Source organism: Myotis brandtii, unplaced genomic scaffold (assembly GCF_000412655.1).
Source record: "Myotis brandtii unplaced genomic scaffold, ASM41265v1 scaffold215, whole genome shotgun sequence".
Classification (NCBI taxonomy): domain Eukaryota; kingdom Metazoa; phylum Chordata; class Mammalia; order Chiroptera; family Vespertilionidae; genus Myotis; species Myotis brandtii.
In genome coordinates this window covers 5451394-5464545 of record NW_005358043.1, presented here as the reverse complement: position 1 = coordinate 5464545, position 13152 = coordinate 5451394, and the positions used below count along the sequence as shown (strand labels likewise).

Sequence of the window (13152 nt, the reverse complement as noted above, 5' to 3'; positions counted from 1 at the left end):
GGAAGTTAGTAGATGAAAGAACCAAATGAATAAATACATAAAAACTTGCAGAGCTATAATTCACATGAGCATCTGTAAGTACATGTTATATGTTTTAAGTGTTCAGTTCCTTTCCTCTGTTACCTTTTTAAAAGGAGATTATTCCACTTACAATATCAACTGTCGAGTAACTTCTTCCTTGTGACTTTGGTAACTGTTCTTTGTTAAAATAAATACTTAAGTCATCTTGTTTGTGGAAACAGGAATAGAACTTTAATTTTAGCAGTAATTATTGCTTCACAATAATAATGAATTTATTCAATTATAAGATTATTTTTCCCACTAATTCCACATACAATCATTTTTTTTCTGGCAGAAATACAAAACAACTGAAAATAAGTTGATTATTATGACATGCTTTGTTATATAAATAATACTAAAGTGATTTGTGATTGGTAGAGGATTAAAATTTTGGATTTTAGTTCCAGGTGTTAAAAAATTTCAGAATCTAGGGGATAAAAATATAAGGAAATGTATTTTAAATGACAGAAATAATCACACTAATGGTAATTCTATTAGAAGAGATTAGCCAAAGGTACTTTTAATTTGCAAATAGAGTAAGATTAGTTTGCTCTATTTTCTTGAGGTGATGACTCTATAAAATCTTTCTTATATAAACAAAATCATTTTGATTCAAAATTAAAACCCCTTTTCATATTAGTCAGAATTATTAGTTATATCACTACCTTCTCTACTTTCAGCTAATTATAGCATTTATATTTTAATGAAAAAGCCATTCATCTGTTCAAAAAAGCTTTTTATGAACACTGACTCTGTGCCAAGTGTTGTCTTTGCCAAAGACTTTGAAGGAGAAATGATACTTGTTAAAAGAAGAAAACTTTTTCTTTTATAAACAGAAAAATATATGATAGTTTTTCAAAATCTTAGTGCAATGTAAAGTTCTATGGTTCTAATAAGGAGTGATCCTCTTTTAATTTTATATATTTTGTTTTACATCTCAATTTATGTCACATATATTTTTCCTTAGTTTTTCTAATTTCCCTTGATGTTGACTTTGAAATATATGTGATTCAGTAGCTTATAATTATACTTGAATCTCGAATATATACAAGTTTGATATGGAGGAAATTTGATGTAGAGGAGGATAAGTAAATAACATGGAATTTTAGTGAGAAAAGTGATATCAAAATGTATAATTTAGTATGTGACTGTCAAGTTAAAAATGTAACATGTTTCCTAAAAGACAGGAAGGCATCTCACCAAAGTGTAGGGTGTATTCTGCACCCCATGCTTATAGGGGAACATGGCCAGCCTAAAGTGTGTTCAGAGGAGAGAGATTAAGAATATTAAGGACCTCTGATCCATGCAGGAAATGGATGAAGGAAAAGGAAATTTCTAGCACAGATAAGTATAAAAGGAGGAGCAAAATAGCTCCTCACCAGTTGTTAATTGGCTGTCACATGATTGAGTATCTGACTTGATCTGAATGGATCTGAGGGATGGACACGAGGTTCTCTGGGGAGAAACTATGAATATATGAATATGGGCTCAATAAAAAGACTTTCTAATAATCAGAGGCACTCAGAAGTGGTACTCAGGCCAGTACACAGAGCATATTTATATATTATATAGCAGGTTGAACTGTAATTAATGAAGTTAAGGTTCATTCCGTTCCTGTAAGTGTAGGATGTTCTTGTGCCCTCTCCCAAAGTTGAAAGATACAAAACAAAAACAAAGTAAAATAGAAGTCATGACTGTACATGCTTGCAGTTTTTGAAGACATCTCTTTTTTGAGTAACACAAAGTAAAAAAATAAACGCATACCCACACAGCGAGGAAGACTACAATTCTCCTATCCAGAGAGTATAAGTATTTATGCAGCAATAACCTGAGATTGGGAAGGAGCACCAACTTTACAACTTCTAAGGAAATTCATATTATGGCTAATGCCTTAGATTTCATGTTCATGTCTCGAAATGGCAAGCAAGACTCCAGTTTGTCTTTTGTAAAAAGTCTGCATAAAAACAAAGGCTTTTATCAGGAAAGGAACTGATTGTAAAGTGCTTTAAACAAACCTGTCCCAATGAGGGGATACATGAAACAGAAGAAAGTACATAGAACCAGATACCAAGTGCTGCTTTTTCCTTTATTTCACAGTCCTCTCCACAAATGAACTTTTTAAATTTTACTAAGAAGAGAAGTTGACAGTCAAATATATATGCTTCTTTATATCGGTAGGAGAAGCAAAGCATACTTGGCATTTTCCACTTAGAAATAAAGTCCTCTGTGTTTTGCGTTCTGTCTTCATGCTTTTTCTTTCTTTCTCCTAAGATTTAAACTGCTTTGATCACTCAAAATCACTTCTGTTACTCTGTTTCCTTCTTTCCCACTCTGCCAAGGAGCCTTAGGGAATTTTTAAATAATGTGTATTCAAACATATTTTCTGAAATTTAAGTTGGCATTTACCACATTTCTATGTTATTTAACTCTGTGGTCCTTTGTGTCTTTATATTATAATCACTACTGATGGACAAAGTGCTTTTTTCTTCTCATTTGAAACTCTCTTGTGCTGATAAATTATGCAGTTGAGTCACATTCCAAAGAGGTACAAATTTGTTTTCCAGACAGGACAGGGTGTAGATCCCCAATCTTTATCAGGAGGAGCTAAGAGGAGAGATTCAACCAGTTAGCTTTCCTCTATGAATCTCCTCTTAAAGGAATAAATCATTATCTCTGACTGACTTCCAAATTATATAGAGACAAATAAATATGCCTTGCCTTGCTGCCTTTATAAGCCTACGATAAATACTCATTCATTCATCTCTGCAGATAGGATAACAATTGCCTATAATGTTTTTCAGTGAAAAGTGGGTATAATAATAAAGTATTCTAAGTAAAAGATTTTATAGTTAATAAATGATATAGTGTCCAATGATATAGTCTTCAAATGATTAGTGTCTACTCTTAAATTTGATGACATAAGTGATTTTATTGGGTTGTGTTATAATCTTGTGATTAAATATGGATTAAAGCACACAACATTTTAGGACAGAAAACAGTTGACTACCATTGTTAAGTCATGGGTAAACAGAGCTTAATTTGCCAGCTTTTGTTTGACCTCACAATGTGAGAAACACATTGATGCTCAGATACAAGGAACTTTATGAGAACAACCTCTTAAGGAATACAGCCAGTCGTGCCGAGTCACACTAACTCACATTAGACTTTTATTAGAACATTTATGGCCAGAGCAGCATTATCTTGTCTTTTAACCAAGCCACTGTGCAGCAACAAACTGGCCTGTAAATTCATTGCAAATTACTTTTCCTCAGATTAAATTGCCTATCTAATAGCAAATTATTATTCTAGTTTAGTAGAAAACAACCACTGTGGCAATGTGGTTCAAAAAATCAAGAGGTACTGCCAAATGCAGTATCAACATAATATTATGAGCTAACGCTAAAGAAGACTGGAAATTTCTCAGCTTGTATCACGGGAAATCAGTCGCAACCAAAGCTCCTATTTATGCAGTGCAATTTGGTAGATGTGATTAATATCACAGGGGTGTAACTAGAGTAAATCTAATCCCAGTTTGCCTAGACTGTCCCAGTTTATATCCGCTGCCTAATATAATTGTTAATAGTTCTCCCACTCTAAAACAATGTCATATGGTCACCCTGTGTGTAATCATATTTCCCAGTTTATTATATATGTGGACATATAGAACATACAAACTGTAAAGCCAAATAGCCACATATGAATTCAATAATAATAAAACAAACATCAAAAGTATAAGCAATGCTGAATAAAGAGGGCAGTTAAATACCATAAAATTCTTAAGAAAGATAGAGAGATTAATCATGGGGGATTTCATTTAAGAGGTAGTATTTGAACAGTCTTGAAAAGTGTTATGCTCTGCCTAAGCAAAGAATAGGAGATGACATTTTACATGGAAGAGAAGTACATGATTTCAGAAGAGCATTAAGTCGAGAAAGGACAAGAGGAATCGACTTATTCAACTATATATTAATATCTATTGACAGGTATATTTTCAAATATAATTTGAAAATAGAAAGGGGGTGGAGAAAGCTAGTAGAGTAAAAGAATACTTGAGCAGAATTAGGAGGCTGTATCAATAATCCATGTATGACTTGATAGTTGAGAGCTGAATTAGGGTGTCCATTGAATGGGGCTAATTCAAGAGCCACATGAATGAAAAAGATAGAATTTAGCAATTTTCACTTGCATGAACTTTGTGTCTGAAAGTGCTTACAACCAATCATCTTTTATTCTCACCTACTTCCCAATGAGGTTTGTAAATGTAGACATTTTATCGCTGTTCTACAGATCAGTAATTGAGATTCCAAGAAATTAAACAGTTTCCAACAATTCTGTAGGTAATTGGTGGTCAAGGTGTGGAGGGTGTCCTGATTCTCTGCATTGAATGCATGAGGTGAAGAAGAAAGAAGGAAGGAAAAATACAAAATCTGAGCAACTGGGAAATTTGTTTCCAGGAACAGAATTAGAAATGCCAAAAGACAGAGTTCGTTTAGGAATGAACATGAGGGGTGGATTTTAAGCAGATTTGGTTTGAGCTGATGGTCAAATCACATCTGTGCCTTAAAAAAAAAAAGCACGGGGGAAAAGGAATGGATGAAGGTGAGAATATAATCAAATTGAAACCCAATAAAATAAAAAAGAATGCTAGGGACAGAAAGAGAGTTTAGTGTTTGTAGCTAAACCTTAGGACATGTTAACATTTAGTGTTTATAAACCAGGAAAGGAAGCAAATTGAAGAGGGAAAAAGAAATAGAAAAGGTCCAAAGGAATAGACCATCATAGCAAGCCAGCAAACAGGGATTGAGTCAAGAATGAAGGGTAAGCCGCATAGTGGAGCGCTCTAAAGAAGTCACAGAATAAGAGGGAAAAGGTACCACGAAATGTCTGAGACAATGCAGGAGAATGAAAGGTGACTTCTAATCTATATGTGAAGATCCGGGAAGCTTTCTTGTAAATAATGTGAAATGGATAGTGTTTGGATAGGCAAACATAATGAAGTAAATTATGGGACAGATGAGTGGGAATGTCACAGGCAAAAGCTCAGAGCGGGACACTCTGGGATATGGACATGGGACCAAGAGAAATATGGTTTGACAGTGGTTCTGAACCCTCACTGTGCATCTGACCGACCTGAAGAATTTTTTAAAAATACACCTGCATAGTCCACAGCCAGAGATCCTGAATCAGTTAGCTGAGATGGGCCTCAACCTAAGTACTTTTATTTTAATTTTTAAACCTCCCCCGGTGATGTTATTGGTAGTGAGGCCTGTGAAGCACTCTGAAAGAAAGACTCTGAAAGAAACTAATGGCCACTAAATGTTTGAAATGTATGATTAAAAGATGTTTCTTCCCATATGAAAAAAAATGTACTTAATTTAACAGCTAATGGAAAAGCACTTAATTTTTGTTTTAAGAATATTTTAGCTTTTAGAAAATCCCTTAAATAATATGATGGCTCTGTTATCCCAGTGTGTAGCTGTTCTCTACATGCTCTGGGACGATTCTCATCTCAGACATGTGCCAGCTCTGGGTTATGTTGACTAATTCTTCAGGATCATACACAGGGCAGTTCGAGAATGAAGGCAACATACTAATGGCAAGTAATTGCAAGCTGAAGAAGAGGACAACAAAACAGCTTCCACCTGAAGAAGAGCAACCAATTTCAGATGAGCAGAAAATGTGTGAAAGGACATTAGGGCTTTCTTCACACGTTAGTTATTTTTGGAATTCTTGGCCAGCCCCAAAGACAGACAAGTCCATTTGAGGATTCTTTTTAAGGAAAAAGTGACCTACGATCCATGACGCAAAGAGGCACAACCACAAACAGGAGTAGTTTCTTTTAATTAGATTGCAAGTTTGCCTGGCCAGGGCCCCAAAACATTGTGTTTCCGTATAGAGAGGGTTGCCAAATAAAATAGAAGACTCCAGACAAATTGGAATTTCAAATTTAAAAATGAGTAGTTTTCTTTAGTATAAGTGTGTCCTATGAACTATAGTTTTAAAAAATTACTCACTGTTTACCTGAAATTCAAATTTAACTGGTGTTCTCTATTTTGCTAAATCTGGCAACCCAGACATGTAATTTGTTAAAACTCAAATAATAGTCAACACAAAATAAGGAGAATAGAGAATATTTGGAATTTAGAGTTATATAAAAGAAAAAAGAATCCCTTTTCATACTAAATCTGGCAACCCAGACATGTAATTTGTTAAAACTGAAATAATAGTCAACACAAAATAAGGAGAATAGAGATATTTGGAATTTAGAGTTTTATAAAAGAAAAAAGAATCCCTTTCATGAACAAACTTTATCAAAGCTAAACACGGAAAGATTAATCCAGCTGTACAAGGAGGGTTCAGTTCCCATGAAGGCCCATGGGAGACACAGGAAGGTCAGAGTTCAATACCGTTTCTTCCACTCACTTTTAAAGATGTTCCTCTTTGAAGAGACCTTAGACAGTCACCACCCTTGCTATTCAAAGTGTGTGTGTAGTGTGGACCAGCAGCAGCATTGGGGCCCTGTTTGAAATGCAGAGTTCCAACCTCCCCCCAGACCTAATGAATCAGCACGTGCATTTTAACAGGATCCCTTGTGACTTGTATGCACAGTCAAGCTTGAGAAATGCAGATTTAGTTCTGTAGTTTCCGAAAACATGCTCTGAGAAGGTGTAGGGCCCACAGGCTCCCTCATGGCTCAGGAAGAGCATGTCAGCAGGGGCTCCTCCCTCCCAGTGAAGGGAGACCTACTCTGCACAATCTGGTTTGGATTACAAGGCAAGATTTCAGTGGAACAAAGGGTCTGTGACAAACACTTTTTCAATTTAAAAAGGAAAGAAGTTGAAAAACAATAATCTAGTTTATTTCATTTTCCAAATGGGGAAACTGAGTAACAAAGACATCATGTGACTACCTAAGTCCTCTGATGGGAACTAACAGGTGCTGTTTCAGTCTGATCCCAGCTTCTTTCTACGACCCCCTGTTGACTGAAGAAGGCAGCACAAAACACCAGAAATTTCCAGCCAGCTGCTTGTCAAGTGTCTTCCAACTGAGCCTTGAATTTTAAATCTGGTCCATTTTCTTTTACACTCATGCCTAGTAACTTCCTTTCAAAGCTCATCTAACCCAACTCAAAGGACTATTTGCTTTGCTGACTGAGCTTGAAGAGAAGTCTCCAGCTGCAGTTGTGTGTACACTGCTAACTGAGGGTACCCTGCAGGTTTGTTTATGTATATTTCAGCTAATTATCTTGCCACAGACCATTGAGACAGATCTGGGTGACTGTTCAATTAATAGTACTGAAGGAGTAATTAGGGAGAATACCTGATTGCACAGCCCACCCAAGCCGGCATATCAATGTGAACATTGACTTCTGAAAGTAATTAATCACATAAATAATTCTCCAGCATGAAATTAGAGATCACCCACGCATTATGCCCGCTAATGTTTTAAAGCATTACTTCCCAAATTTCTGTAATGAATTCCACTACCTTCTGATTTGAATTTTTCAATTTCAGCATACATCCTCCCCTGCTAGCAAGTGATCCTGTTTCCCCTATCAGTTTCTGCAGGAATGTGAATTTGCTGTTCTAAAAAGAAGTCAGATTTAGACATGTCTAAGCCTTGAGAAAGACATAAAAATGCAGACTTGTGACCACAGCACTTTGTGGCAGTGCTAGACATCAGGTGTCTACACCCCCTTGTCCACTGGATAGATGCCTCATGTTATAGCATCAACTTTAAAGATTTTTCTATAAGAACCAACTATTCAGACATTCCCTCACAGAGAACTGCCCCCATTATTTTCTTTTATAAGGAAACCTTTGAAGGACTGAAGATCGACATAGAAAAGCATTTCAATTAGGACTAATTTATATAGATTTCCCTTAAATTTAGAAATCCTAAAAGTTCGTGGAGAGAGGCAGGAGGGACAATGATCAGAAGAACCACCATACAGAGGAATTTTTAAATCACTCTTTTTTTCCCCACAACGTTAAAACCAATTATCTCAGGCAAGCCGATATAAGGATCCTAAGAGTTTAGAGGACAAACCCTTAGATAATATTTTACAAGTGAAGGAACAAAGGCCCAGAGAAATCAGATGATTTAAGATCATATAATTAATTTGTGTTATATGTGAAAGTATTCTAGAAAGAAAGCAGAATTTTGGTAAAGTTATTACTCTTTGGTATCTTTAGGGCTAAGCTAGAGATATCAAGAAGATGTAAAAGAATGTAAAATCAGACCAAATTTTTAAAACCCCAGTTGTATGATATTTGTTAGAGTTCAATTATGAATTTTAAGATATCATTATCAACCAAAGGACTTGTTTGCATGCATATGAGCATAACCAATGGACACAGACAGTAGGAGGGTGAGGGCATGTGCTGGGGGGTGGGGGTGACTGGGGAGAGGTCAATGGGGGAAAAAGGAGATTCATGTAATACTTTAAACAATAAAGATTTTTTTTTTAAAAAGTTATTTAACAAAAAGAAAAAAGAGCTATATTAAGATATCATTATCGAAAAAGGCATTTTATTTTAATCTAGGCAAAAATAGCAGGAGTACATGTACATACTCCCAAAGGGACCAGAAACTACTAGTATGTTCCAAACCTTTCTTTGGTCATATGTCCTTCAACACAGCATCTAGCACCATACTAGACATTTCTGATTTTGTAAATATTTTGTGCATTCGCTTTGGCCCAATAATTCCACTTCTGAGAGTTTATAAAAGGAACTAGTAAGAGATATATTCATCAGATGAGTAGCAAAGTTAGTCAATGTAATGTTATTTATATTGTCAAAAAATTTGGAAAACTACCTCAAATATCAAGTTGATTATATAAAACATTTAGTTACAAATAATATACGTTACAAACATTTAAAATAATTTTGTAGAGGCATAGTTCTTCTTCAGTGTTTACTTGTGGGGGGGAAAAAGAGCTCGTAAAACAGTATGTGCAATGATTCATTGTTCCTAGAAATGCATATAAGTGGTGGACACTGAAAGTTGAAGCAAATTATGTGTGAGTGGCGGGATCTCTGGTGATTTTAAATGTTGATGGGGCAAGTCTGTGTGTGTGTGTGTTTATAACAAATAGTAGGAAAAATCAAGAGAAAATTTTAAGGTAATTAATTCAGAAAATAAGTTTAGGATTATGTTAACAGAGGAAGCTTCACTGTCCAAAATTTTTGTACTTTATTTGGAGGACTTGTGTGATGAGCTCACAAAGTACATGATGAGCATTATTAATCCTGCATTCTTTTCAGCTATTAAAGAGAATAATTAACTTAATGTTTCTGACTTACTAACAGAATACTGAAGTTGTTGATAAGGGTATATTTTTAAGACTGAAATAAAAATAGAACCATGTTCACAAATTTCAGATAAGCTATACACAAGCCACTGAATTTTAAGAATTAAGTTCTACAGTGGGGAGAATTAACTTTGGAAGTAGATAGATCTCATTTTAAATCTTGGCTCTGCCATTTACTAACTTTACAAGTGTGAAAAAATATAAATGATGGAGTTCTGAATATCAAATGAGATCATATATATAAGTCACCTAGTACAAAGCATGAACTACTGTTAGGAGCTTAACAAAATATAACTTTCACAGGCATCATTATCAACATTCTCATTATCTGGGTTGTACATTAATTAGTGCTAGTTCACGGGCCATACTTGCCAGTTGGACCCATAGGCCAGGCAGGTCTTAGAAACGTGGGGATTCAGAACAAAGACTTAGTTGAGCTGCTTGACTCAAAGAAGGACTAGGGCAGTTGTGGCTTCAGAAGTCCATTTGTGAAGTTACTGAAACCAGAGTAGGGGTCATAAATAGTGAGTATAGTGGCATATTGGCATTTTCCCACAGACAGGAGTAACCATGAGTTATAGGGCCATCTGCCTAGAGACGCTTTGTATATTTCTAACGATGATGATTTTTAGTTCCAACAGAGATACACTATTTTTTTACCTACCTCTCTCTTAGTTTTAACTTGTTCTTTTGAAAAATATGAATAATTCAGTTCCACTTACATCATAGACTTAATCAGCTAACACATATAAAGCATTCTGACCACATAATGTTACATAGACAGTACATAATATTATTAGAAGGCAAAATGCAATTACCTTGATTGGTATTTTCCCAGGAAGTAGAACTAATACTCATTTATACCTGGTATGAAAATTCTTCTGCAGCCATTAATCATTGACATTGGAATATAATTGGCAAATCTGGAAAGCTGCCAAATGCCAGGATATCAACACTAATATTTAACATTTTTTTCACATTGAAATTCTTTAGGTAGAAATAAACTTCCTTCAATATTTATTATATTATTTACTCTAAAATTGTAGATATATTAAGAAGACTAATAGTTTCTAGTGTCATTGTGACCATAAAATGAATTTTAGTGTTTGTTTGATGGATGGAGTACTGGGGAGACATGCAGTCCTTTGTCTATAGAAATAACCTGCATTTTAGGACTAGTGACCATATGGGCAATTATTTAGCTCATAAGGTCAGGATGGTTCATGCCCTCCGAAGCTGGATTCAGTTTTCAGGGCATGACATTTGTTAATTTTCAAGCACAAAAAGTAATATATATGAAGTCTCAGCTTAATAAATATTTTTTTAAGATATTAAGTGGTTTTCCTTTTAGTTTATTTGCCAGAAAATCTGGCACCTAATTTGAGGTACACTTCTAAGTACCCTGTAGAATTTTATGGCCTTGAGTTTTGAGTAAGTTAATTAATAAAATGAAATGATGTCATTATTGACTTCTAGAGAAGAGAAAGTGTCAGTGGCTACATAGTAAGAAGACATTTTTCTACTACAGTTCATTTTTGCCTAGTTATATTTGGGCATTTGTAGGATCTTTTAGACATAAATATGCATAAGACATAAAGCTTACCTTTGAGAAGCTCTACATCTGATGGGGGTAGGTATGGCAAATGCCTGTCACCTAAGAGGGGCTGATGGTACCATAATGGAAATTCAGTCATGGGGCTTTGTGGGTATATAATTCCAGCTGTGGTGGTAATAAGAGAGAATTTCACATATCACTAAATTTAATTGAGAAGTTAATCTAAACTACTTGGCAAATATATTTTCTTCTGATGTGATCACCACCCTGGTGTTCATTGTGTTTTCATTTTCTCTTTTAGAGACGCCCAAGCAGATGGCCTGCGATGAAGTTTCGAAGAGGTTCTGGCCACCCAGCCTATGCTGAAGTTGAACCAGTGGGAGAGAAGGAAGGTTTTATTGTATCAGAGCAGTGCTAAGATTTCTAGGACAGAACAGCACCAGTGCTGGCTTACAGGTGTTAAGACTAAAACTTTTCCTATACCATTAAGACAAAAAAAAAACAAACACACACATACACACACACACAGGGAGCCCTAAGCTGCTGTAGCCTGAAGGAAACAAGATTTTTGGACAAGCCCAGCCCAGGAAGGGTAAGAGAAAAACTAAAACTTATACAAGCCACCATTTACCACTGAACATAGAATTCCTTTGAGGATGGCAACTATAGTTCACCCAGAACATCTCGTGTGGACTTCCCAGAATTATGACAAGATTACAGTGCCATCGGCTTAGGTGCAGGGTTGCAAAGGGATCGAGAACAAAAACACTAATAACAAAGCTTTAGTTCACAAAGGATCTACACCTTTGGTTCATATACTCTTCTCTGATGTCTCAAAGATAACTGTGTTCCAAAGCCGGAACCCTTCCACCCAAAAGACCAATGATGAATGTCAAGATTGCTGAGAAAAATAGCTCACGCAGGAACAAACACAAACACAAAATAAGAAATTTTCTATCTTTTCATCAGACGTGTGGCCAAAGGATTGTGTTTTTTCTGGTCTACATCCACCTGTTCCAACAGGTTCATTACTTTATAGGATGAACCTTTTATCTGCACAGGAGGTTTAAACTATGCTTCCCCCTCTCTTGTTAATGAATGCCCTTTTATGAGCTGTGATAGAATTTCCAACCTGTTAGCTAAGGATTAGGAAAGAGGGAGTAGCAAATGAGGCTTTCTATTCTCGCTCCTCAGAATAAAACTTGATTTGCTTTACGAAGCATTGCCTCCATTTCCCAACTGTGAAGTCCTATGAAGCCACAGTTGCTATTGGCTGAAGGAAACAAAAGGATGAGTAGTTCCTTAATCACTTTTTAACAAAAATGTTAAGGGATTCTTAGTATATGGGTATTTTTTACTTTTTGCCGTTTCAGTACTAAAGGCCCATTTCATTGTCGATTCCCTTCTAAGAAGCCATTCAAGTCAGCATATCCCTGGAGATAAAAGAATGAAAGAACCCTGCTGAATCATACAGTAATTTTCTTTAAAGCACATAGTAGTTACATAAATATATATAAATATATTTTTCTTTATAACTAACACAAGGCAGGCTCTTGTGACTCTAAGAGTGCATTTTTGTCATCAAGACAAAACAAATGCAAGGTGCATTACTGCATACTTCCATAGAGTTGTAAAATAATCCTTAATATTAGAATATTTTTATGTCACTTAGCAAAAGTGGTTCAATTGGTTGCAATGCCAATCATTGCCCTGCCTATTTGAGCCACCCTTTCATTCATATCGACTCCTTCCCTCCCTGGCTAAATAAACCAGATGCCCAACACTCCTTAAATGGAGCTGTCATTTGCCCTGTAAAGAAAATCCAGATCTTGAAATTTCCCCCTGAACGAAGATAGAAAGGCATCCTTTTGAGGAGAAAAGTGGCTAATATCTAAATACTGAGCTCCTAAAGTTTAAATTAAGGTACTGTGTGTACAACTTCATCACATCTTGACCCATGAAACTTACATCCTGTGCCAAGAAGCTGTTGGTTTGGATAGGGTACAATGTCTACCATTTGCAGATTCTGGTATCAAGAAGCAGAGATCTCTTAAACAGCACTTCACTAACAGCTTGACGTCTTGTACACAGTGTCTACATTGAATGACAGCAGCTCACTAACAGTATCATATTTATGTACACAACTGTCTCATGTAAACTAGTGCCATTTTCCATCCCATGCAGTTTGTTTTATATTTTTAAGTACCTGTTGAGGGTGGTC

The 13152-nt window shown here is 35.7% G+C and overlaps 1 protein-coding gene across 1 annotated transcript in view; it reads left to right on the top strand.

Annotated features, from left to right (window-relative positions):
- The window catches only part of PLXDC2 (plexin domain containing 2), a 451667-nt gene extending 439291 nt beyond the window's left edge, over positions 1-12376 (top strand). Inside the window, exon 14 of the mRNA XM_014539380.1 lies at positions 11233-12376. Within this exon, the coding sequence (XP_014394866.1) occupies positions 11233-11349 (117 nt within the window). The 3' untranslated portion in view covers positions 11350-12376. The remainder of the gene's footprint in view (positions 1-11232) is intronic.
- The last annotated feature ends 776 nt before the right edge of the window (positions 12377-13152 follow it).